This window comes from Diprion similis, chromosome 1 (assembly GCF_021155765.1).
Source record: "Diprion similis isolate iyDipSimi1 chromosome 1, iyDipSimi1.1, whole genome shotgun sequence".
Taxonomy (NCBI): Eukaryota; Metazoa; Arthropoda; class Insecta; order Hymenoptera; family Diprionidae; genus Diprion; species Diprion similis.
The window spans coordinates 1424660-1451924 of NC_060105.1; the positions used below are offsets into that span (position 1 = coordinate 1424660).

Consider the following 27265-nt stretch of genomic DNA (forward strand, 5'->3'; position numbering starts at 1 on the left):
ATACGATTCGGGAACAAACAAGCAGCTGTTGCGGCGCGTAGGTGAGCAAGCCTCAAGTGCCGGGGGTGATGTGGTGGACGACGGCGTGTATTAAGCAAATAACCAAGTAGGTAAGTAAGCGGTAAGTAGGTGCGGGGGGGCGAACGAGATGAAAGGAGCCGCGGGGGCCGGGAGCCAGTGACACTGCACGAGTCTGGGTCGTTAAATCTAATGATATCAAGTATTTGACAAAGCGCGTCAGACGGACGATGGACCGCAAAGCGACCGAGAGGATCGAGAGGATCGAGAGGATCCAGAGGAAGGAGCGTGCGGACGATGGACGAAACGCGCCCCGCCGATCGCCGATGACTCTGGGCCCTGACTTTGCTGTTCCCTCGTTAATACGCCCAATATGTAACTGCCTCCCGGTATCACGAGATGCCGCGCTATCCGATCTCTAGGCCTCGATAAACCTGGTATACAAATGGAACTGTCTCTCCGTAGGATCAATTCGAATGCCTCCATATCACGCCGAATTAACCAAGATGGTTTTAAAATCGACGAAGGGAAGGGGTGTCGCGTCGTCCTCGTCCTCGTCTTCGTCCTTGTCACGATCGGCTGACGAGAGCGCCGTTTTTCTCCGAACAACAAACCGTCCCATCATCATCGACACGTCGAGTTCCACGCGCTGGATTCGATCCGTCAAAGTTGAAGGATCGGGGAATCGTCGGGTGCCGGGAACTTTAACCGATGGTGCTGAAAAAATCGAAACTGGAAATATTAGCATACGCGCGCCCATCTGGGACACGTGATCCTGCACTAGCAGGTATTCAGGCTGCGCTGAAACCGGTAAGATCGCGTGATAGCGGAATTGTTTAAGGCAGGCGATGATTGGCTCGGGGTACGATTTTTGTCGTTATTCCCTCTGTTGTGGGTAATTTTTTGACCGAGTGACGTCGCCTAATCCGGCTAATTAAACGGGTTTTAAGAGATTTTTTATGACCATGTTACTCAATCGACTTCCGATCCCAGCTGTACTCTGATCGCGGTGTTATACCTGCGTAAAACCGATTCGTCCTGCTCGACGCTGCCCGGCTAGCGGCGCTTTTTACCTCGTTCAACAGTTTGTCAGCACCTTAGGTATACACGCGACTCGGAGTTTCGACAAACGCTCCAAAGTCACTTCGTGCTCGCAGACTTGAGTCGAAGAATTGTAATAATCGCGCAGTGACCAGTGAATCACCCAGTAGGTACTCGTGATCGGTTGGCCCACACCGAGTGAGTGAGAGAGGCCAGTCTGGACTCGAAAACCGCTACTTTACCTTGGATGCTCTTTTTGCACGACTTTTACCCCGCGATATTTTGCGCAACTGCATGGCGCGGCAGGGTTTCGGACATTTTGGTCACGCGATCGGGCGCGTGTAATGATCAACGTGTATATCAATTTTACCTACCTTGAGATTGATTTTTTTGTTCCTCTTTTTTACCTGCGGTGATACGTCGTGCGCGTGGACGCCGGTGAGTGCAATGCAAGGCTTCACATTCCGACGTGTATATTCCTCCTCCTCCCCCTCCCCGTGTATTTATATGCGAAGGCACTTCAAGATAGCCTCGTAATTTATGGGGTTGAATAAAGGAAGACTCACGATCCAGCGATAGCAGCTCGCGGTACAAATAGGCTCGACCGTTCGTGCCTGCAACACACAGGCCTGGCAAATAAAGGTATTACCTTGTCCAACGCCACAATGCACGACGTTGCACCGATTGCGTCTACCAACCCAGATTCTAATGTCCCTCTTTTTCTGCTTTGCCACAGATGACGGGAGCCACGGGATGAACCAGGACGGTGAGTAAAATCTGCATCATTTCTTAGTTTCTCTTTTCTTGCCAATGTCCAAAAACCGAACAATCTCGAACGGGGGTTCGGGCAGACCACCTCCCTCGGAATTGTTGCGACTTCGTCGGTAGGTATAGTGTTTTTTCCGAGGCCCCCGAGGCGAGGAGGGAAGAGTCGACTTAACAAGTTAGGGGTCAAACGATCTCGCACTCTGAAAGTCTGAAACTCGGGCGCAGCAGAGAAAGACGGTGAGGCGTAATTACCCGGGTTGAAGGGTGAACGAGGTGTGAGGAACCCGGGGGAGAGTGACGTGGTGCGAGAATGAGCATCTTTAGAGAGCCAAGGTATCTCGCCGGGGTATATTTACATTCGAAAATTGTTTACGTCAGGGTCAGAGATGAGAAGTGTCAGGAGCTCGTTCTTTCGGCGTGCATGCGTGCGTTGCGCATCTCCCCTTGACGATTCTCCTGCACGTGGGTATCCAGCGTCCGTATGTGTTTATAAATAAATAGTCAGTCGCGCGGTAAACTGGTTTAATGACAACCCCGGCGAGCCCGGAGCGCACGATATGAGGACGAAGGACGAGGTCCGACCGATACTGAGCCTCCGGCATCCTCATTTCCGCGATAACCGGCGCGCGTTATCGCCGAGATTATCGTTAACGGACCTGCGTCCTCATCCTCGTCCTCGTCCTCGTCCTCGCGGTTTTTCACCCCGGGAAATTCAGCCAATCGCCATTCGCCCTTCAGGCCCCGCTATACCGTTCGCAAAAGGACGCCCGTGACTACATAGGTACGGATGCGGCGGGGCCGCAGGCCCGTTGTGTGGGTGCGGACCTACGGACTTTCAGTATCTCGCCTACCGTCGAGAACAACTCCCAGAGCACTCCTAGACCCCTGTTCCAATATCTTCCGAACACCGGATCGAACGGTAACTGACTTCGGTTCACACAAAAATTCACCTCCTCCTCGAGGGTCAACAAATCGTCGGGTCATTGATTTTGTTAAACACAAATCCATTAAGATGAAAAACAATTATTCTGTGACAATTTGCCCAACTTACCCATCAAGAGTTAGAAAAAACGGCTTACATCTACGCAAATGATTCAGAATTCGCAATTTAATGATCACCAATTAGTGAAGATGAATTTAAAGTTTGAGGCGTCAATAAGACGTGAAAAAGAAACGACCCCTTTGATCTTGAGCTTTTCGAGGTCGCTGATATAATTGATCGGGGTAATTCAGCGACTAGGAAACGCGGTCTCAGCTCGCAGGCTGGACTGCATCAGAACAAATTGAACAAGTTACCAACCCGTGGAGCCGGAGCAGGTATAGCTGTTATAGGATATGTAGAGAGTATAAGTAGCAATATAGTGAGAACACGTATAACTGCGCGCATCTGTATGAACGGTTAGGTGTTGGCGTACCAGGTTCTTGGGTCCGCTCTTCGCGCTGTCCCAGGGGTGTGGCTCTCTCCTTTGCAACGGTATCATCAACGAACATCGCCTCATGCCTATGTGGATCTAATGCAGAACCGACGCGGCTGCATCACACTCGTTGCATGACTCCCATATCGCCTCTGGGCGAAGAGCAAAATATCCTCCAATTTACTCCTATATATGCATAATATAAGTCTGGGATGTGACGAGAACATGTCCGTTGCTTTTTTCCACTCCGAGTCCCACTGGTTTTTGTTGGTTAAGCGCGATGGCGATTAGTCGGAGAAAAGCAGAGCCAGGGTACCCCGTTTGCAACTGCCGATTGGCGCTGAGCTGGCGCGTGGGCGTGATTGACGATCGGGTTACGACCGAACGCCGGTTGTGCCGCGTTGTAACATCGGGGAGCGTTAGTTGCCCCACATGGTTCGAGAGCCTGTCCTCGAAGTAGTCGAGGAAAAATCAATCTCGGCGAAAAAGAAATCTCGACGATGAAACCTGAACAGGAGATGAAAATGGCTGAAGGCCGTTGCATGGACGTCGCGGGCGCGTTGACTGCACGGGTGGAGGATGCATAGCGGTAAGGTATGCGGGATAGTGATAGTAGGTAATACATGATCATCTATGTCGGCATTAACGCCGGATCTCTGCCTACCTGTAAAATAATACGCTGCTCGAGTTCTGCTACAACGCGCAATTATTATCATACATATTACCGAGAGCTGCTTCTTCTGCAATACTCAACCGCAGTTATTCCAGTTATTTCAATTTATTATTTTAATAGATCTCCCGGCTCGCGCCCGTCTCTCAAGATGATCGCATAACGTGCCTTCCTTCCTTGGCTTGGATTATCCGCATGCGCGTCCGTCTGCCGCACGCGGTCGCTGCGGATTACCAAGGATACGAAGTCAGATGGATCGTGGACGTGGTTCGCGTTCCAATTGGGCAATCGCTACTTTTCGTCCTTTCGTATCTGAAATATTGCGTCAAAGACGAGCCCATCCATCACTTTCACTTGTTCCTCTCCCACTTGAATTTCTTCTCGATGAATTGATTCGAAAGATGATAAGAAAAAAAATTTATCACACCTTAATTGCGATCCCTCGCTAACAGCGTCAAATTGAATTTCCACATCGTGCAGCGCATGCTCGTGTAATGCAGCCCAGTGAGAGACTGCCGAGGACAGCGTGTATAATGGGTATCCTGTTATGTGTGTATCCTACCTACGTGCATACCACACCAGCGATGAGAGCATGTAAAAAATACCAAAGACTGATAGCAGATCGTAGACAGATAATAATGCAGAGCGGAGCTACTCTAGATGCCGTAGAGAAAGTAGCGGGCAACGGACAGGCGGTGGATGCATAGCACTGGCCGAGCCAAGGTGCTCTGAACACTGCCACAGACGACGCACGCCGTTTACAGTGCACATATTATTCGCAAGGTAAATCGCGAAGCGTCGAGATTGCAGGGAAGTTAAAACCGGTGCTTAAAAATCCAGTAACAAACGCCCATCAGTCAACTCAAGCTCATCTCTCTACCAGCTCTCATCCGGACGGAAGAGTTTTTAGATTGGTTGGATATCCAAATAACTGGAAAAATTTCTAATGGTATATGAAAATGCGGTTTTTCAGCATCGCGACTTCCTCGATAATAGCGTATAACGAGCATAAGTTAATTCCCCGATTGGACACGGTTTCCACTGGCTGACCGGTGCTTGGCTTCCAAGACGACACCTGTTGACAAGGTGTTAATTAAACGGGATCGAACGGCTGCCGAATGGTTGGAATCCCTCATTACAAGGTGGAGGCTTAACGGTCGTTCTTTAGAAACGAAGAATGGGGAAAGGCGGGTGTCGGTAGCTACGCTCCTCGACACGCGCGGCAATTAGCTCGTGAGTAGTGGTTATGGGGACGGCAGCTCGCCACTCGGCGGGACCGACCCTTGCCCCATAGATTTACCCACCTACGACCGAGAACCGGCCCATCTCGCCATCTGGGAACGCGTTCGGAACAGCAGGTTGCAGACGAATTTCATTCTCGTCTTCACCTTTTTAAACTTCGACGATAAAACAAACGTCAGGATCGATGATTCCGACGATGGCGATCTAATCGTCGTAACATGGAAACCATAAAAGAAGTCGACGGAGCGTGATGCTGAATCCTGTAACAGTGCAGAGGTTTGGACGGGGGTTTGTTTGCAGTGCAGCTCCGTCGACCGAAACAGCAACGGTGCATGACGCCGTTACCGTAACGAGGCTACAAGTTGTAGACCATTCTGTCCCGCAGTATTCAACCCTTGCACTATGTCGCCATGCATTAAACCGGGCTCAAACGATCGCAGCTACGATCGTTGCATGTGCGGTTCCAACGTGTTACACTCGTTTACGTTGAACAGGAATTTGTTTTACGGCTACCCTCGACAACAAAAGAGAAATATATTGCAGCTTCGAATATTCTTCTTTTCTGAATCGTACTTATCGTCTACGTCGCTTTCGATTGAAACAAATATCGGTTTGACGATAGTCCCGAGAAGGAGGAGATGAACGGGAAGAGAGCCTGAGGCAGGAGAGTGGGATGCCGTAAGAGGGGCCAGCAGGGAATAAAAAAAGGGAAGACCCCCCGGCAGGGGCAAACATAAATTAAGATGGAGGACTGATTACGAGGCGAGGGCAGGCTATCATTACTTATCCAGGGTATCGTGACCGGTCGACCCTGCGCCGATCCGCAGCAGGCTGCACGGCTTGACGTATGCTGACTCGTGCCTGCGATAATACGATGGTGGGGAAACCGCGAATTACAATTCATCTGCCCATATTCCTCTACGTATGCATCCGTCTATTCACCCGGTATGATACGCGATCGGTTTATACGTTAAATTGTATCCGGTCACAAGACCCTCTCGCTAATCTCCGGACGAACGGGGTAGAAGATCCGATTCTGTTCCTGATTTCATTCCAGTTTTTCCCGTCTCCTCGGCATGTGCAATTAGGCGCAATTACCTTCGCCATTTATCGTTGATACTGCAAACGATATCGTATGTCAGTGATTACACGTGTGTGCAGGTATGTATAACGTGCAACAATCGATCGGCCTGTAACGGCAGGCGGGCGGACGGCGACCATTGCGAAATGAAAGTTGTTGGTTAGTTGGTATCGGTAGCCAGACTGACCTTTTGACCTTCCCTTGCCCGTTCGCAGGGGCGGGATAGGATCCGAGATACAGGCGGGTATTATGCGCTGATACAGTATATGCCTGTATACCTAACCGTAAAGCGGCGATTTAATAACTCGATTTCAAACAATCATATGCCTCGACAATTATTTCAGATCTTATCTGCCCTCCACCTGGCCTGCAGGACTAAAAGGTATAGAAAGGGGAAAAGAGACAGAGTGATATAGTACATGTGAAGTCTGTCGAAGCGATGAACCGTTCGAATTTTCCTCGAAAAAAGATCAAGGGGTCACCGTTGGATCCAACTGGATCGGTAAAGCTCGGTGTGCACTCTGCCTACCCTTCGGGGTTGATAGTATAAAGTAGTACCGAGTCTTTGGCCCTATTTGCATAACTGCTTTGACTTTTAACGGGGATGACAGCTCCAGCCTGATAGTACGATGTTAGGTATGGTTGTAATCCGGTGCTTCCGCGGTCTGCATGCACGAACCCCGTGCTCATGTACGTCGCTGTTGCACATGCGAGAACCGCGATACGCCCACGCCCCGGATCGAGGGCCGCGTCTCGATGCTGCGAACTCGAAGACCCCGGACTCGCAGAATCGAGAATCCAGTCCTGCGGCCGTCTCGCTTCTTCGATACACAGGATCGAACTCTCAAGATCAACGCGAGACACGAGTGCCTAATTAACACGTCAAGATGGCGATAGATCACGCCATGAACCGATTGGAATGGGTCTCTCCTCGCGCTTCAGCGAAAGATCCATCGATTTCACCTGCAGTTGGTATCATAGAAAACATTTACAGTCGATTCTATAAGCTGAGTAGATATATATGCGGATAGCTTCCTTGGTGATCTTGGTAATTTTGAATGATCAGTCGATGTCATCCGAAGCTTTCCATTAATCCTAATTGTGCGAAGCTGTTCCCTGCAGCTTTGGTCCCATCGAAATCTCGGTATCTTTTCTCGACGCAATCCCCATCACTGATCGTGGTCTGACCAAAAGGACTTGGAGTCTTCTTGTGAGATGAAACCTTGACCGGTAGGTGAAAAAATATCTGAACGAAACATCGGTTTGAGAATGTATATGAAGTCGACAAGGTTCGACGATGGTCATTGTCCTCCTGTTTCATGGGTTGGTTGTTAACGGGTTGTATTATAGGCAGAGCTGCACGCAATCGCAAGAAGTGCCCACCGCTGGACTAGTTGCCTATAAATAATTACAAATAAATTATTATCAAGCTCATGGTGATCAGGAAGTGTAGCCTGCCAACTGAGAGACAACGCGGGCTCGTTGGCTCACTCAAACAAATTACGAAGTAGGCAGTCCTGTGTCGGCCTGGAAGGTGTGTGCCCACGTACCTATATACCTACATAGGTTCAATCTGAGGGCTGCACACGAGTCCGTGCACTCGCTGGTATAAGACGGTTGTTACTCACTGTAGCACATTGCAGTGCAGAGTGTATGTATACATGATATGGTGCTCCAGCGAGGCTCCTGCAGAAATAAAGGAAGGATGAGGAGAGCGAAAAAAGGCTGAAGTATACCGAAGCAAGAGCAGAAAAAGAAGAAGAAGAAAAACAAAAATGACCCAACGAGTCGGAAAAGTTGGAACACATATGAACACCGGGCAGTGATTGGATCCTGGTGCATTAGTAACCTGTTTGTTGCCCGGCAAAACACCGATCGTTTTATCGTTTTAAGATTTATTCGATTTATAGACCGGTCATAGACGCCTTGCAGCGCTGAGTACATGCTGCCCGCCTTTCCACCCAACACCACCGTGCAGAGTGCATTCTCTACAGGGTGTGTCCGGCGAAATTGACTCGCTAGGGGATGAGCCCAGAAATTTTCGATAAAAAATAGGAACGAGCAACTTCTACATGGAAAAATGACCTCAATCCAGAGTGGAAACGGAACAAACTCACCAGATACTCAGATCTTCTCACTTGGGGCGTCACGTCGGCTCTTGGGTCACTCACACAGACGCGAAGGCACAGCATCGGCGTCTTTCCGGGGGGTTCTGGACTCGGGCAGAACACCGGAGCTCATTGTCCACCTTCTACCGGGCCGTTGCGCGTTGTTGTCTCCGCACATGCATGGCATGCCGTGCACCTCTACCTGCCGGTAACAATGACGCGTTAGGACCGCCGGCCATTGTCCGGTTGACGTGTTAATCCACGCCCAGCGTCCAGCTAATGCGACCTCCAGCAAAGCCGCGGTTCTACGGCGTAACAGGTGCTCTTCGTGATGAATCGGCCGGGTCAACGATCCTTCAGCCAAAAATTTTCACCTTCACCAACGGGTTGCGTCGATTCACACTGCCGAGAAAATTATCCGTACTCATATTGTTTAATTCATTATGTATAGCAGAGATGAGGTATATACAGAACATGCGATCACATTTTAGTTACAAGGCGCTGACAGATATTATTATACGCACTCTAAATACGGGCAGCGAACTTCCGGCGATGAACAATTTCAAGGTGATTACGTCAGTCTTGGAAGAACGAGCGAATCCAATGAAAACATAAAACCAGAGGTTTCGAGGTGGCGGATTTCTTCAGGCAAAAAAGATAACCACGCGAAACTGGTAAAGAGTTTACAAAATGAAATAAAAATTCACTTCCGCCGCGAAATTCCTACGCGTACGAGGCTTTGTCTTTGCCTTGGTTCACGATTTATTGTGGCTCTTCAGTACTGGCTTCAGAAGACAATAATTGTATCAAGAGTCGCGGAGCTCAACTGTGGACGAACTTTTGTTGAGTAACTGAACTTGCACTGGTTGAAATTAAGGCGAGAAACGAGGGCTGAAAGTTGGTACAATGTCTGAATCCGCGGGCCGAAAGAGACGAGTCGGTGTCGAGGATCGAAAAGCGATTGACCGGACGTGGATAATGACTGCGGTCTGGTCGCACCGCGGCCGCAACCGCGCTCGCAGTCTGGTGTTCGACGTAGGCTGCACAGGTAGCGAACGGCATCAGCATCAGCATCAGCATCAGCATCAGCATCAGCATCAGGATCAGCATCAGCTACACGTCGCCGACGCCACTCTCTGCGGGCTGAAACGCCGTTAATACAAAACAACCCTGGCGGTGTGCGGTTTTCGGATAACAGGTTGTCACGCAGCCGGTTCCGCAAATAGTTTTTGGAGATGGGCGAGAGGCTCGAGACGATGCGCAGACTTTAAAAACGGCGTTGAATTTTTCTTGGGAAATTTCAAAAACGGGACCAAAGAAAAAATTTATATGTCTCTGATACACGTATACGAAATAAAAATTTTGGCACTCAGATTATTGAAGTGATAAATGTAAAGCGTGAAAAGTTATCTGATTCGCATGAAACTTGGTCCCTACTTTGACGTTTTTGAGAACAACGATATTTTGTATGAAGTCAAAATTTAAAAAAATATAAAGCACGGATACGATGATGTGAATTTAGGAGTCACTCATTCCGGAATGCTGAATCCATACATCAGACGATCGTGTATAAACACCGATCTCAAAACCCGTAATTTCCAAAGTTACATCGAATCGGAATTAGCAAGGAAAAACACATGTTTGAAATAGGAAAATAGCTTTCTTGCCTCAATTGAGTGCAAGCTGAAGCAGTTTCACTTTCTTGTACTTTCGTGTTGGTTTTTTTTATATCTATGTTCTATCCATTTCTTTATTTCCATTCTCTTCATCTTCTGGATTTCAATTTCAGCCCACTTTTACCTTACTTGTATTCTTTCATTGCCCTTTGACCCATATTGAGGCCACGACATATTGAATGAAATTCTATCCATCTATCCATCTATCCTGACTTTACCTGTCCCGTTTTCCAGCTGCCAAAATTCGTTCCAACCACCAAAATTGTAACGAAAACCATCTAATGCCTGACCATCTTCGACGAAACACGCGTTTTTTGCACTGATTATTATCCCGCGACCACATCACCGTGCTAATTGCAGCAGGTATAACGCGGCCCGGTAGGAGGTGCACAAAGCGGCTCGTGTCGGTCACCCTGACCGACGGTTAAACGGTTAAAATTGTTCAATTATTATTTAGCTTGAAATAATGATATTACCTGAACCTGCGAGCGGTAGGTAGGTAGATACCTGCTCGTGTAAGAGGCGGCATAGCAGCTTGATGCGAACTACTCCCGCCATGCTTCGTTGCCTCCACGCGAACGCTACATTCACAACTTGGAGCTCCCTGAACAGCGCAGTTATCTATCCACTCGATTGTCGTTATACATTAGCATTACAGGTTATTATCGCCCTTCTTATACACCGCAGTCATAATTCAGATCCAAGGCGTGAAGATTGGTTCAAACTTGTCGCGCAAAATTTTCACCCGTCATTTGCCAACTGTCATCTTATTCTCATGTTATCAATTGGGGCAAGTGTGTATTTTGAAATTTTTTTATTCAACATTTATAAAATTATCAGCTGGAATCGATCATGCTCAGAAATGTTGGAAACTTTAAAGGCAAATTTTAACAAGTAATTGAAATTTTCTAAAATCTGTGCATTTCTTTATCAGAATTTCAATGCAGAAAATCTATACACGGATTAATTGCTAAGTGTAAATTTGATGCGTGAAATTGGACGTCTACTAGTTTCGATTTACATCGTCACGACGATTACTGAGGTAGGTATCTGCGTCTTCCGGTGTCTCGAGGTACGGCAGACAGCCGAATAGATTGAGAAGGTTGTTATTTAGACGCGTTACAAAGTTATAATTGTTTAGCGAGAAAAGTGACGTCGCTATGTCCTTGCAGCTCGTACATTATATATATATATGTGTGTGTATGTATACAGTGGCGTCCGATTTCAAGGTTCGACTTTAGACAGATCTCAAGGATCGATAACACGAAACAATGGAAGCTGCGTAGGTATTAACACAGCGGCATCGGGCGCTTCAACCGAAGCCCAACATTTATTTACAAACTGGCAGAGCTGCGCAGATCCCGCTGTAAACACCCGTAATTACAGCCCTCCTTGTTTCGACTCGTCTTGACGACGACGTTACTCGTATTACTGCTACTCGGAAGAACTCTGCTCACGGAATTCAGTACCAAAAGATATATGGAAAATAATAAATAAACGAATAATCACAGGCGTAGAAAAGATTATGAGAATCGGTAAAAGTAGACCGATTTTCGCTTGTATATTTGTGATACCTTTGTGTTTGCTTTTTTTTTAAGGGAACTGATACAAGAGTTATAATTTTGATAATAATACATTATGTAACAAGGGAATAATCGACTTTTATTGACGACTCAATTCTGGCCACATTTTTGATTTGAAAAGAAAAGTAGATGAAAGAAAATCCGAACAATGCAGTCTCATATATCCACACATGCGGGAGAAATGTGCTATTTTTCCCGTAGATGCAGGGAAAAAAGTTGAGAGGGAATAATATGCCACTTTTGTCCCGCTATTCAGATCGAATAAGTTAACATTACAGCTGCGTCAGGAGTGAAAAATTACACTTGATATGTTGATCGTGGTTGTGAAATAGCGAAGGGTGATCGCAAAAGCAGCCGGAGGCGCGACGTCGGGTAAAAAGGTGGGTGAAGATACACCGCAAGGTGAAAAGTGCAGGAAGAAGCTGAACGAGCGAGATAAGCCGACGACAGTTTTGCTTCCTACACTTAGGCGGGCAGGCGGGAATAATCCGGAGGCGGAGGCGGAGGATCTTGAGATGCGCGACGGATATCGGTTCGTATCGAAAATCGAGATCGGTAAAAGTGGCCCGGCGAGGCCTGAGCGATTTCTATCTCGACGTCTCGGTGCCGCTCCGGTCCGGGTCCCGGAGGATGATTCCCGGCCATCCCGGTAATCATTTTACAACCTCCGGTGTAATCTTCCCCCCTCGCCCCGCGTCTAATAAGGAGACCAACCAAGTCGAGTCTTGTGGGTATTCACTACTCCTCGGTGCCGTGCCTCCTCGCCTATTCACCATCGGCACATGGACGTCGGACGCCTCGACGAACTCCCGATCCTCCACGGGAATATCAATGCTATTTTACTGCCGTACTCCGGTTCGCTCCTCGGGCAAACGGGCCCAAGTGAATAGCCCATCTTATGCCCCATCGCCCATCGTCCCATGCTAACAGGTGGTCAGCCCCTCCGGCGCAATCGTTGGTTCCGCACTCGGTGAAAAAGGTTCGTTGCTAATCGAAGAAGAGATTTATTATTAATTTTTTTCTTCTTCACTTGCTTTCGATTTACCAGAGAATAAAAAAAACAAAAAGTAAGGCCCATCGTCGGGGTTTATAAATTTTTCTATACTACTTGTTTCGATTTGATAAATTTAAGAAGACTCGTATAAACTGTGGCAGAGATTTAGGGAATTCAATGTCTTTTTGTAATTGCGATGCCAAGAACGAGGCGAAAACTGAATGGAAATATTATAACAGCTGTGCTGTACAAACGACGGAGTGAATGATTACTGTCAGGACCGCCTCGGGGCCGCTGTCCGCAGTCGTTTAGCGAAGGGCGATGATCACTCGACGAAAAAGATCTCACGCTGCGTCGCGACGCTCGCAATGAGACGATCATCGCCCCCCTTTCGTACCCCTCTTCTTATTCTTCTTCTACTAGAGCAATCGACCAAGTCCCTCCCCGGTTCTGCGGTTACAGTCTATTGCCTCGTCGTCGCAACCATGGGAACTCCTTCGCGGAACACTTCCGTGTTGATTAGCTGCCCGATATCCTCCTCCTCCTCCTCCTCCTCATCCTCCTCCTTCTCATCTCGGCTCATCTTTGCTCTTCTTCCCGCTCCCCCTGGGAGCCGGCATATTCATCCCGCAGGCGATGGTACTTCGAGCTGTGGTTACGAGTCGTCGGAAAAAGTGCGTATTCGATTCCGTGGGACCCTTCCTTCTCCTTCGAAGGCACGGACCGACCTCGGACCAAGTTTTTGTCGCAAGTTGAAGGGACTACAAGTTTTCAGAAACAAGATCTGCTCTCGGGGGTCGAGCATTGTTCCGTATATTTGTAACTCGAGAGTTGACTTTACAGGTTTTCGAAAAATCCATTTATTCGCAGGCCTTGACCTTCTCAAATTATTTTCACCTGATAATTAGTCACCCGGTATAATGTTAGACTAAAAAGTAAACAGGAACAATTACAGAAAAAAAACAGAAATTCACTCAATTTTTCTACAACCACTTTATATCAAACGCAGTGAATACTCGAATTCGCGAATTTCTAAGCCGAAAATTTGTCAATCGGGAAATAAAAAGGATCAAGATACGACAAACCGGTTAGACACTTGCGCCGAAGCCGGGCCAAGCAGCGTTCAATCGAACATAGAATTGAAGTGAAAATAATGAAATGATTGTAGGATAATACAAAGACTGCGAGGATCGCTTAGCCATAGTAGTGGGGCTTATAATTTTCCGTTTTGTAAACAATAATTTATCCATAAAATTAGCATAAACGGTCCGCTTAGCACCTTCGACGATGCAAGCAAGCGGAAAGATTTCTTTCGCGGTTGACTGGCTCCGATTGGATGAATTAACTCGGCATCCATCGAGTCCCAGCAGCAGCCCTGGTCCAAGTCCCGGTCTTGTCTTCTGCAGCATCTCGGTCTGGATCTCGGCCTCTCCGTCAGTCAGTCAGTCAGTCAGTCACTTAGTGGACTGCCAATCCGCACGCTGCGAATTACCGATCCCGTCTCGCCAGCAACGTTACGTCGTATAATCGCACCTACGGCCAGAAGTTGCGGTACGTTTTTCGGTGCGGTCGAAAGGTATCGAATTCCTCGTTCGTGCTCAATGCGTATTCAAGAAGAATGCGGGAAAAGTCCGGAATCGTTTCGGGCGTCCTTCTCCTTCCGCGAAGGATGCATTCCGGCCGGTGATCAGAGCCGAGGATATCATGGGCGTCCTTGCCCCGGGGTAAACGGGGGAACCCGGGAGGACCATTGACCTCGGCAAGCCACTCGGTCGGAGCTCGCCGAGAGAGGTTCCAGCTCTTCTTCCTGGGCGATCGTGCGGCCAACGCCCGCGACAGGTGTCCACGACCGGCGCCAGGAACCTCGCCTCACTCCTCTTGGGTCTTGACCCAGGTCAGGTGGACACCAAGTCCTTCTTGGCTTTCCCTTTTCAGGGGGGGGGGGGGGGGATATTTTTGTTCTTGGAAGAAATTTGGAAGAGCAATTTGGTTGAGGATATCGTCGCGATAGGTGGTTTCAGATTAAATAATAGGTGTCGAAATTATAGAAAACGGTATACTTGTAGTAGCTTAAAAAGTGACGAGAATGATAATCGTTGAATAAAAGTTTGTATCGGGTAATAATTGTGAATTGCCCGCACCGACTTTCGATGGGGGGGGGGGGGGGGGGGGGGAGGAGCAGTTAAAATTTTTAATAGCAGTATTTTCACAACCGCCTTGGAGAATCGAAGCAGATACTGCGATAAATTATGGAAGCGATATAGTATACCTGTAACAGATTAACGAGGAGAAAATCCGTAAAGTGAGAAGGACGAAAGAATAAGAAAATAAAAACGAAACGATAGCCTTCGACGGAGAATAATTGCGATATGTAAGACACAGTGCGTTACACGTAGGTAAAATACTAATAAAGACAAACTGCGGAGGGGAAATCGATTAACGGGCAGGTGATTAGCTGTACAAATGGCAGGATCTGTGACAAGAAACATCGGCAGCACGCGGAATAGTGTCCTCGAGGAATGGCGATTACCAATGAAATACACGCGCGAATATATAGGCGAGATAACCGTAACGCAGTTAGAGAGACGATAGAGATCGTGAGGCAGAAAAACAGTAAAACCTTAATGACGGTCTATTCGGTCGGATCTGCAGGCTGCATTGAGTCACTCACACAATAAGCGCTTATTGTGTCTACCGCGATGGTCGGCAGTATTATTATTAGCGATATCGCCTGCGGCGAGGCGAGAGCTTGCAACGGGAATCGGCCGAACGAAACGAGCCGTGATTCTGGATCCTATGCAGTAGATACGCCCGCTCCTGATCCGCCCGGCTAGCCTCACGCCGGATCACTTCACTCCGCATCCATGCGCTCGATTCGTCTAATCGCACTTCTTCCGCCACCGGCTGATCCCAGTTATTTTTTCACCTTCTTTTTTTTTTTTAAGGTGCCATTGGAAAATTTTTGATAAATACTGAAAAAAAAAAATTGTCGTAGAACCTGGAGGAGTTGAGGAAATATTTAGACGTCGTTATCAACCAGTTGTTTTAATATTTTTCATTTAGTTTTATGTGTGTAACACCTTAAGGACTTGGTACTGTTTTTATGAACAATTATGAATTGGACTACGATAGTAAAAAAATCGACATCCTTCGAGTGATTAAAACTCTGTGAGAAAAAAGTAAACGATTCGTACAAGAATAAAGGAGTGAAAAGTCTTTGCGATAGTTTGTATACATATAAATCCGTAGATCCATCCGACCACCGTGCAGGATTCTCGACGCGATAGTTAATGACTTTATATTCAACCGACTGAGAAGATAGATTGCGCGGTAATTTTCCGCCTTATTTCTCGTTCGTTTATATCCGAAGGTAGATAACCGCGACGGTGTGAATGAATTCAGCTGGTTAGCCGAAGGAGGTGTTTAGCATGTTCCGTGTGGTCGTAACTCGTAGAAGCTCGCGTGTATCGAAAAGAGGAATTTCAGGATCCCGATCCGTCTCGAAACCGCGAGTTTTCCACCTTCCTCCTCCTTCGACGATGATCTCGAATCGCACTTTTCCGGTGGAACAATCCAACGTCGTCGTTCTAAAGTGCCGCAAGTAGAATTATTCAAGGGGTCCGGATTCCGAAGTACCTTGGTACTTGGTATACTTGACCAATAAAAAATAGTCGCGGACAGCCGAGGCTGCATGGAGAAATGAAACGCGACGTCGCGTCGTTCGGTACCGTAAAACGGTATGAAACGTATGTAGATATGTAGCCCGAGTTCTAACAAGCCACCGGACCGCCGCTGCAGCTCCAGGACCGTTGCTCGATGCGATCCCCTTCCTTCCTCTCGGAATCCGGTGCCTCGCTTGCGTTCGTTCGCCGTATACTTACCCAGGTAATACCTACACTCCGCCCGTGCACGCGACCCACATTTTACACCCGTATCTTTCTATGATACACATGCGGTCGCGGTCTGTCATTGTGTGTTCGTCCACGTAATATTATATTCGATCGAACCTCGTATTGAGGAATTCATGGGATTTATTAATCTCCGATTTTGGCGTTTGGGAGTCTGTTCTTAAAAACACCTGGACACACCGAGTTTTATTTTTTCCGTCGATCAAATTGCAGGAGAATATTTGCATGGCGTCTCCTTTTAAGGATAATGTCGGCGAACTCGGGTGAGACGCAAGCGATACTCGAACGTAGGGAAAAGAATTTTGTTGGTTTACGGCGATAATACACGGGAAAGAACCCGATGCAGGCGTGTCTCGCACGTAGGAATCGTCTGTGCGCTCGCGCACTGTAGCACCGGAAGTGTGGTCACCCAGTGGAACCTGGAATTCATCCGGCGCAGGGGAAAACGAAATGAACGCGGGCTAGTCTCCTCGGCGGCTCGTGCATTTTTCACTTTCTGGTTACACTTGGGACCAGAGTTTGTGAGAGATTAATCTTGCTTGGATCGTTGAAATATACGTTGGACCAAAAAAAAGCGAGCGAACGGCAAGGCTTCAAGTTTTAATTAGCGGTATAAGCTCTACCTTCAATTATTTACTCGGAGTGCAAATTATCCGCAGATGAATAACAATACAGAGAAAACGAGGGAAAAAAAGAGCGAGGAAAGGATTTCCCGGAATGTAGCTCCGCACGAATCCTTCACAAGGATCTTCGGAGCAGGTGCGGTATTCGTGAGTCGGTAATTTGCGTAAATACGCTCGTCGAAAACCTCACTCAGTATAGTCAGCCTTTATTCATCCATTCCGGGTGAAGAAACTTTAACAGTCTTGCTTATATTACCGTATTTCTTCGTCAAAGGATTCTACCGAACAGGCTCAACTTTCCTCCCACAGCTATTCCTCCGTCAAGGACGAATCTCGACCACCCTTGACGCGATTTTGGAAAGTGGATTTGGGAAAAAAGGTTGCGAGCTTTCCGTCTTTTTTGGTTGTTCGAAATAGAGTCGATTTGGAAGAATTAAAATTAAGGGTAATCGAAATCGAAGCGGAGACGACAATGAAAACGTCCTGTTCCATTTCCATCCTCACAGCAAGCCTCGTCTGCGTTTTGGTTCTATCATGATTCTCGAGTTAGCTGGCACGATTCGGTCTGAGATCCGCAGGTTGACGCGGTGGGATCGGGAGGAGCTCGACGTGGGAGCGTCCTTGTGTTTGCTCCCGCGGCCCCCATTGTCCGTTGTGTCCCCCTTGACTTACTGGCTCGACGAGGAGCCTCCGCAACGCAACGCTCATCGAGGATGGTTTACGCTCCGTGATTCAACACACATAATGTAGGTACGAATCACCTGCGCGGTGAAAGTGCCTCGCCTCGGTGAAGCGGCGAAGTCGAACCTTCGACCCCCGGAGCCCGAGGGTGTCGAGTGAAAAACGAAATTAGCCCCGACGTTCCGCGACCGGCGTGAGAATGTCCAATCAGCTCCATGCCGTCGGTTTTTCCCTGGTGGTGCGAAAACGCGAAGACGACCCGCTCTGGGAACGAACTCCACGTCCTTGACCGGGTCTATCGTGCGACCGATCTCCGAGAGCCACAATGCCGTAGAGATCGCGGGTCTTTCTGGGATTTCTGGCGGCGAGCGCGTTTTTTGCCCTTCGAGTCTCCCGCAGGACGAGCCCCGGCCCCGGTTTCGAGGCAATTACGACTGCAACCGCGGCCCGCTTTCATGGGTTAATCTCCGCGCTTTCAACTCCACTCGACTCGCGCCTCGTTATTAGATTAGACCAGGGCTACCGGTGATTTCGATCCCGCGATCGACGCGAGCCAGATCGGCCCGCTCCTTTCATCGACCGTGACAGAAATTTGAATTTTATTCCCTACGCTTTTCCCGGAACCCTTCTCTAGCGGCGTTAATCTTCCCGCCGCTTTTTTTTATCCGCCCATTACAACACAAAGCCAACCGGTTAACCCGTGTGCGCTGAACTACTCGTACCTACAATGCCATTCAACCAAAGATGCTGTAACTCAAAGTTGGTCCAGATGCGTCTGTGAATCGTTAGAACCTTCCCTGGAACGAATAAAACAAAATGAAACAGAAAAAAAAAAAATTAAAAAAGTTAAAACTAAAAAACCACCTCGATACAAAAATGAGAACAACTGGGAAACGGTCGACTGAGAATCTCTGGCAGCGGCGCGTAGTTAAAATAGTGGGAGTCAAAGGGGGAGAAGCACAGCGTTCATCCTCGGTTTCCTCGGAAGGCACCGAGGTGGAGGGTGCAAAGGTAGTCTACGGTGTGTACGGCGGGCGGGAGCGTGCTGAGACAATGGAACATTAAGCCGCAGCGCGGTTCTCTAGACAGGAAATTACAGGGATCACGGGAGATTGACAGAAAAACGGTCGAGCCGCTCGGTCGCCGCAAGGACCAAACTTCCAACGGCGGCACCCCGGCGCTCCGTCGGCCGAACTTTCCTCATCCGCCTTCCGAAAATTAGATAACCGATTCTCACGGGGAGAGCCGGCGACTTCCGGCCGACTCGGTATCGCCGCGGGTCGTCGGCGCATCCGTTCCAAGTTTATAAAATCGCAGATCTGCTACAGGACGAGGCGTGCCGCAGCTTTTTCGCCGCGAGCCGTGCGGCAGTCGCGGTATGATTTATCGGCGTCGATCTTAAGGATCTCGAGCCTCGTGCCGCGACTTTTTCACTCCCGCGCGTATAGACGAGTTTCGTTTTCATCGCGGATCGCGAGAGGTGTAAGTGAAAATAAACGATGTAGGCATAAAATGCAAAAAAAGCGACGGATGGAATGCCCGCGATGGAGGGGGGGGGGGGGGGGGGGCGGCGGGCAGAAATTTAGATCGACATGCGCAGCTCATTAAGTTGTATAGACTCGACGGTGATTATCATTGAAATTGACGTTAATTAATCCGCGTCCTCGAAATCCTGGGGAAAGTTGATTTTGGTCTGTGCCGCGGGATGAGGATGAGGATCGAGAGAGACACGCGCTCATCTGGATCTGCCTTCTGTCTATATTCTGACGGACCTTGAGGCAAGTATCGGCGAGGCGAGAGGTGCGCCCGGGAGTTTATCATCGGCGTCTGACGACGAGGCCTCGGTCGAACAGTCGAGCAGTCAACCACAAAGGCAGGTTAGGCTCGACCGAAAGCGCGAGTTCGTACCGAACAACCTATGTACACAAGGATTCGGTGTGAGTGTTCACCACGCACGCCCGTGAGTCACAGACACGCGTATCCTACCTGCGGTAATTGCCTCGACGGCAGAAGCCGGCAGGAAACGATTTGCGAGGCCCGCTGCGAGTCGCTCTCTGCTGCCGCGATGCTATTCCGACCGAATGACTCACCCTGGTGATCCGGTCGTCCGATTCACGTGTGACGTCAGGAGGCCCGTCTATCCCAAATTGCGCGATTTTTGCGCGCCTTTTGCGGTTTGACGGCGAGCTTGTGCGGCTTGAAAAGCGCTACCAGCGGAAGGTGCCGAGCTCGATTTCGACGCTCGACGTGTGGGGTGCTCCTCTGCACGTACCGCACACTCGCCCGACCTCGAGGAACCCAATTATCGGCCTTCGTCCGACCGCAAGACTGCGCTAAAGAGTGCTAAAGTGCCCGTCGATCAGGGACGCGCGCTTTTCGCTCCCGGTCACGAGCCGCTGGATATGTGCGGCTGCGTCACACGTGCAGCTTTGGATCCGCAAGTCCTGGTCCCCGCAACCTCGGCGTGCGGTCTCCACGGGATGGAGAAAAGGAAACATCGTGTTTACGGGGAAAAGTTGCGCCGCCTCCATGGTCTTCGCAAAGACAACGCAAGGATTCGCAGCTTGCGACGAAAGCTGCGCTGAAACCTAATTCAGCGAGGAATGTCTCGATAAATCTCGTAGCTCGGCTACCTACTGCGGCACACTTGGGAGAGTTAGTCGGTGTTTTGTAACGTGCGCAATGTGCGCACATGTGTGTGTGTGTGTGTGTGTGAGCGCGGGAGTTGCGTAATGCGACATGCGTTGCTGCAGCGCTCAGGGAGAGGTTTCGACTGATAGTAATGCTAATGCGGCGAACGCTGTACTACAACGAGATAATCACCGCCTTACCTAATGCACTTTCTGCGCCAAGCTGAGCTGCGCTGCTGCGCTGCTGCGCCAAGAACGGCTTCGACTCGAGCTATGCATAAGAGAGACTGTTGTGCCCACTGCATGCCGTGCGCCATTCGACTACATTCAACGACTGCATCTCGACGTCGCGTCGCTTCGATTCCTTATAAAGACACTTCGGCTCGTTCTTACCGCGTTATGCTTTTCATTCTCGATACCTCCAGCTTTTTATCCCTCCCTCTTCCGGTGATCATCCGCTAAATTGTTCCCCCCTAGTCTGAGGGAAAAAATTCAGAAACCACTTCCAACGTTTACTCACTTCTCCTTTCCGTTGACGCGTCTTCCGTTGCGCTTCAGTCATGAAAAGTAGAACCCTGTAGCAGAATTGATATTATGGTGAAACGATCGACAGTATCGGAGTTACTGTATTTATCGTCCACGTCTTTCTTGTTTTTTAACGTGACTTGCGTCGGTATTTTTACAGCCTGTTCATCGCTTTTGATTATTTTCTTTGATTTTTGATAATTGTTCCCAAGATTTTGTTGCTGCTATTTTATCGCCGAAAATTCAAAATAAGATTCTTTGGTCCGCATCAATGGCGGCAGGTTGATGATAATCGGGTTGATTTTCGTTGGTACATAGCGAATACCTCGTGACTCGGGTAACGAGGATCTACGTTTCCGACAAAGTCGCACAACATCCGTGGTACATCGCTGCTTCTACTTCTCTTCTGACGAATATCTGCTGCCACCTAACGCCGTGCGTCGGAAGTGCCTCAGGATCTCCCGTCTCTCTCACCAGCTCTCCTCCTCTCCCGCTCTCCTTCTCGCTCTTCCTCTCCTCTCTCTTTTTCTCCCGATGCCTCGTTCATTGAGCAAGGATGTCAACCGCTACATCTTTCGAACTGGTGTAATGCTGCTGCACACATGACCATATAACACGTTATACTTCCCTTCGGCTCTCGCACGATCTCGCTAACGCAATTTATTATTATACATGTTCTTGTTAATTTATTGACCGGACAAATAGAAGCGGGAGGAGGCAGAAAGAAGTAGAGAAATAAAAAAGAGAATAGAAAGAGGGAAAAAACCGCAACAACAAACAGAAACGAACAGTAATGATAATTAATATAAACTTGAGGAAACAGAAATAGAGAAATATTCACGCTCGCATAAATCTTCCAGTCGTTTATGACACACGTTTTATTGCTTCTCTATTTGTCTGCATGGCCTCGGGTAATCATGCGCCATCCGCCGTCTCTACGTATAGAAGACCAGAATGACCGTCTCGGTATTTCCTGTTATTCATATTTTCATGGGGGGGAAATTTCAGTGCTAAGAATTAAACGAAGAGTCCAACTTGACGGATTTTTTACTCCACCACACGTACAAAAATTTCATCCCACGAGGCACTCGCGAATTTTTCACATTCTCCGCGCTTTCATCCCCTGCGATTATGTGTAATCCGCGCAAACCGATCTGCCGATTAGCGGAACGGGATCCTGCATAATTGCTCGAACGATACCCCGACGGGAAAAAAACTCAAAGAGTTCAAATTAGAGAGTCGAAAACGTGCGGAGGGACGCGAGGCGATTAGACTGAATCAAGCGGTTAAGCCAGCGGCGGGATTATAACGGCTACCACCGCCGCCGCCGCCGCCGGGTGCAGTGTAATCAAAAATTTGGGGCAATAAATCTCCGCGGAATTGAGAGCGGGGATCAGACCCAAGCCACAGTTCCACCCCCGTGTAATCCGGCGAAAATCGGCGCTTGACGACGCTTAATAATAATTCGACGATAATACTTTGCAGTGGCCTTAAGTGCGTTTATGCGTGGACGACTTCTGGTCTTTCTGCAGCCTCATTTCGCAGCCACATCACCGGTCCGATCTGTATTAACGTATAAAATCGTTGTATATGATCGTTGTTCGCTCGAGTTCGCGCCTGGGTTTCGGCTCAGTTGTTGGGTGTCCTGTAGGGGTAGCTGCCGAGAGTGAGAGGGAGGGAGGGAGAGAGAGAGAGAGAGAGAGAGAGAGAGAGGGACAGAGCTTGGTGCGGCCGGGGGTGGCAGATTGATCCGTCACGGAAGGCGAGCACAATCACCCCCATTAGACATTATGTGTTTCCCGGTCACATCGAAATCCAAGAGCACCGTACCCAACCCCCTCCCCCACCCCTTATACCGTCGCTCGTTTGGGCTCACCGAAATGCATTTTCGCATCGCCCTGCGGATGGAATCCGTCTATATACGACCGCGCTTTGTATACGACCGATCCCTGCACAGTGTCATAGAAAACTGGATTGGGGAGATTGCTTATGTACGTGCATGTGGTCGAGAAAATGATGGACTCGTAGTGGGTACCTGGGGTGAAAGATGGACGCAGAAACGTAAGAGTCAATCAAAGATGGTCTGTGACACCCCCTTTTATTTACTCAAAAGGCATGCTGACTGAATGAAATTTCAATTTGTTATTGTTACAAGGCAAGTTATGGTAAAATAGTTTCAAATTACAAAAGCAATTTTACAGTAAAACCTGGCACGAATAACTATTATTGTATAGAATGATTATTATTGATGTTAAGATTAAATTTTTTAATAGCTATAGGGAACGATCTGTCTACATGAAGTTATTGCAAAATTTGGGTAAAAGTATAGCACGAGTAACTGTATCGAAAAAGAATATATATATAGTAACATATTGTATCTACCGACTAGATTTTCCGCTTACAGTCACAAACTAGAAAGTGTCAATTTTTTTATGTATAATAATTATTTTTAATAAAAAGATAGCCTCAAATAGTCCGCTTATGACTTATAACTTGAGAAGTGCCTGGGTTGAGTTGCAGAGATTTTTTCACACAAGCTGTTTTCGAAATGCGACTTAACGGCATTTGTATCCCGTGATCCGAGCGGCGGAACTATATAAAGCAATGCTGCGCACCTAGATGCACCGCGTTGCAACGCCACTCGCGCGATAATTCATTTTTGATAAATATTGTCCCGCACCGAAACGAGGTGCAATGTGTCACTCTTCGCGGTCCATGAGTTCGGGCTCGTTTAAAAAGCTCCCAGGAAACGAGAAGCACGCATCCGACACTGAGCATACATGCGTACACATGTACAATGTAGGTACGTACAGGGTGGGCTGAAAAGCAAAAAACGGGACGAATTTAAAACGTGAATAAAATCCGAATGTGTTGAACGATTTTTGAAAACTTATTTTTCTTTTGTCTCGAACAGAAAAGAACGAATCTTTCATTTCGCGGTTGAAAATTTGGAAAATATTTATTCGTTTTTTAGATACACGCAAGCTGATAATCAGGTCTTAAAAAAGTCGCTGGGAGACTGAAAAGGATTCATTCTTCTAATTTCAAGCAAAATAAAGTTTTCGAAAATCGGTCAACGCGTTCGGATTTTCTTCACGTTTCAAATCGGCCCCGTTTTTTTCTTTTTTTTTGGCCCACCCCGTATTTACATGTATACTTATACATACCTATAGTTATACGAGGACGGTGTTGCAATTCACACACGTGGAGGATGGCCGAGGAGGAGTAGGAGGAGGAGGAGGAGGGCTAACGGGGAACAAAGTTGAAACTACCGAAATGAGTGATCGGAGAGTCACGTGTGCGGGCCGATGCAGCTCTTTGATTTCTCCTCCGGCTCCCGCAGCCGTCGACACGGGTCTCTGGGTTCGGTTCCTCGAGTCGTCCTCCTCCTCGGGAGCGCGAGGTGCCCGTCGATCCCGATGCCTCGGAGCCTCGAGCCACCCACGACGCCCGGCGTCGCTCGAGGCTCGTTTGTCACGTGACAAATAGCTCCTCAGCCTCCGCCTCCGCGTCTTCTTGTTCTTCGCCGGCTCTTATTCTCGCCGTCACCTCCGCACCCTGCGGCGCTCCGCGTACCCAGAATACATTACCGCCGTTAGTCGCGTAGGCCTCGCGATGTTCGATTTCCGCGATTTCTCGCCGCGGCGCCGTCGCCTCGGCCCCCGATGTAACGTCGAGGATATGGATAAATAAGGAGGATTTTTCAAGCCCGTCGACGACGACGACGGCGGCGGTGACGACGGCGGTGGTGGTGGACCACCGGTTATTATACGCCGCGTCACGGCGATGATGTATCCATCCTGGTTCAGATTGTCTCTCTTTCCGCGAGATGAAACCACCGAGCGTGAAATATGTACCGCCCCCCGGGCGCTGCGGCATCTCGAAGGACTTTCCTTCCTTCCTTCCTTCCTTCCTTCCTTCCTTCCGTCTTTCCTTATTTTCGAGATTACATAGCCACCTTCCAGTCCGACACGACACGACCGAAAACAATCCAAAAATTACACAAGTCTATAATCCGATGTCTTATCAAGATTCTCGACCCTCTTTCGCTAAAGAAAACTGGCAAAACGTTGCCGATCAGTGGGGGGAAAAAATGGGGCGAATCCTCTTCGCCGTTTTCACGATTGATCGAGGTCGGCGCAAGCGAAAAACCCGCACAAAGAGAGTCCGATCCGTTCTCTCCTTCTCCCCGTCACCGCTTCTCTCTCTCCCTCTCTTTCTCTCTCTCTCTCCTTCTCTCTCGGCATTCACTTCGAGGCGAAGCGTGCAGTGCGGAGCGGATTTTTAAAAGGCTCCGGCACACACACCGAGCCCCCCCCCCCCCCCCCCCCATCGACTCTTCGGGGAAACTCAATGAAACTTTCACGTCGCCGGCAAGACGTTAAAGGGGGTATTTTTGGACGACGAAGCAACTATTTCCATATATATGGGCACGGTGACGGGGCATAGATCATAAGCACCCCCTTCAGCCACGCGCCAGCACGTGCCGCAGCAGCCTCGCCGCGAGTCGCGACGCGACGCGGCCGAACCGAGCCGGCGAGACCGCAGCGACAATCCACTCAAGCCGGCCAACCCTTAATGCCCTGCATCCCCGATGTAGAGGGTTCCTACTAGGCATACGCGTTGTTTTTACGGGGTGGAAAGTCGATAACCTCGAGCCTGCGACCCTTCAATTATTCCGTCATCCTCGCCGAAAAGACAATTTCATTCAGGATCACCCGAAGCGGGAAGTAGGAAGTAGGCTTGTCGTTCAAACGGAGAAACACCGTCCAATCACAACGTCAACAGCGTTCATTCATCCCGGTTACGCGATTTACCCGCTCACTCTCCGTGCACCTCTGACATTTGACTCGACGATCCGGAGGGAATGGAATCGGAGTGAAATCAAAACAAACTTTGAGCGTACATCGAGAGCGAGAGAGAATTTCATTGAGAGCGAGAGAGGGTGACGTCGAGGGATGGAGGGGGGAAGGACACCTGTCCAAGCTCCAGTCATGAGCCAAGTACCGCGACGGGACGAGCGATTTACGAGTACCTGCCAAACCGTGTTGCACGCACACAGAATCGGGACACTTGTTGGTGGTAAAAAATCACTTGTGCGTGCGGTGAGCGAGGGATGTGTACGGAGTTTATTTAGCGGGTCGTTAATCGGTCTCCGCGGTTACGTTAACGACTAAACGAGTGAATTTAGTGGGGTTCTGTATCGGCGGCTGCGATTAAAAGGTGATCCTTAACGATATGTCAGTCGTCATTCAGCACGCGACCAACTGCTGGGCCGATGATCAAAGCTGGCAGAAGCAGTCGCAGCATCCCAATGAAGGAGAAGAAATATTCCTGTTGAGTAAGTGGCGCATGATTATAGGGTTACGGGTTATGCGATAAGTTTATTGCGGAAATTTTACCCCGCGTAGATTATCGTCCTTTGTATTATAATTTTACCCGGTTAGGAATTTTTCGTCCCCGGGAAAAAAGGGTAGGAAAAATAAAAAGACGCTGCTCGACCAACGAAACTCTCAGGTCGATTGGTTTACTGGCGCACGAACTTGACGAGGGGAGAATAATATATTCCCTTGGACGAGAGACGACGCGTAACGCGTTACCCGCGAAACATACGACGTGTTTACAATGACTCGATGACATTACGACAGGCCGAACAGTGACAACAACACTCGATGGTGAGTTTATGTTTGCTTCGTGTACGCTAAGCAAGCGGGGCGACAAAGTCTCTAGCAAACTTCGCTGTTTACTTTGACTATAATTTGGATGAATAGAGAGAAAAAGGGGGGAAGAATAGAGAGAAATAATACTACGAGTCGTCGTCACCTTCGACATCGTTTCACCGAGGCTCAAAGGTGCGGATACGCGTGCGTGTGTGTGTGTGTGTACATGTGTATATACATACATATGTAATATACGTGGAAGCTTATTCGGTATAAATAAGCTCGTGATGGATAGAGCCTAATAATATTACGATCTTGTGCCCTTTACGTCCCCCGGGTAAGAACTCCGGGGGTGTGTTTGACATTTAGCATTTCCCGCGGGGCGCACCGTCAACCCGAAACCTCGATACATCGCCTCGCCGAGTTGTTTTTTTTTTTTTTTTTTTTTATTTCTGTTTTTTATTTTACCCTGGCGCAAATGATCACTCCGCGTTGCTCTGTGCATGAGGGTTAATAGACAGCTAATGGCTCATTGTTTTCGACCCCGTGGAGAATAAAATGCCCGGCATCGTATTATAGTTTGATGATCGATGCTGATATTCGATTTTCAGGTGTAGTGAAATGGGGTAGGTATGGATGTAC

The 27265-nt window shown here is 48.6% G+C and overlaps 1 protein-coding gene across 2 annotated transcripts in view; it reads left to right on the top strand.

Annotated features, from left to right (window-relative positions):
- LOC124406721 (paired box protein Pax-8) overlaps window positions 1-27265 on the top strand; it is a 75634-nt gene that overhangs the window by 14971 nt on the left and 33398 nt on the right. The window contains exon 3 of one of the 2 annotated variants that reach the window (XM_046882271.1): window positions 1796-1825. In XM_046882271.1, the coding sequence (XP_046738227.1) occupies window positions 1796-1825 (30 nt within the window). Of the gene's footprint in view, window positions 1-1795; window positions 1826-25980; window positions 26305-27265 lie in introns of those variants that run through there. The other variant, XM_046882281.1, reaches the window with a different exon arrangement.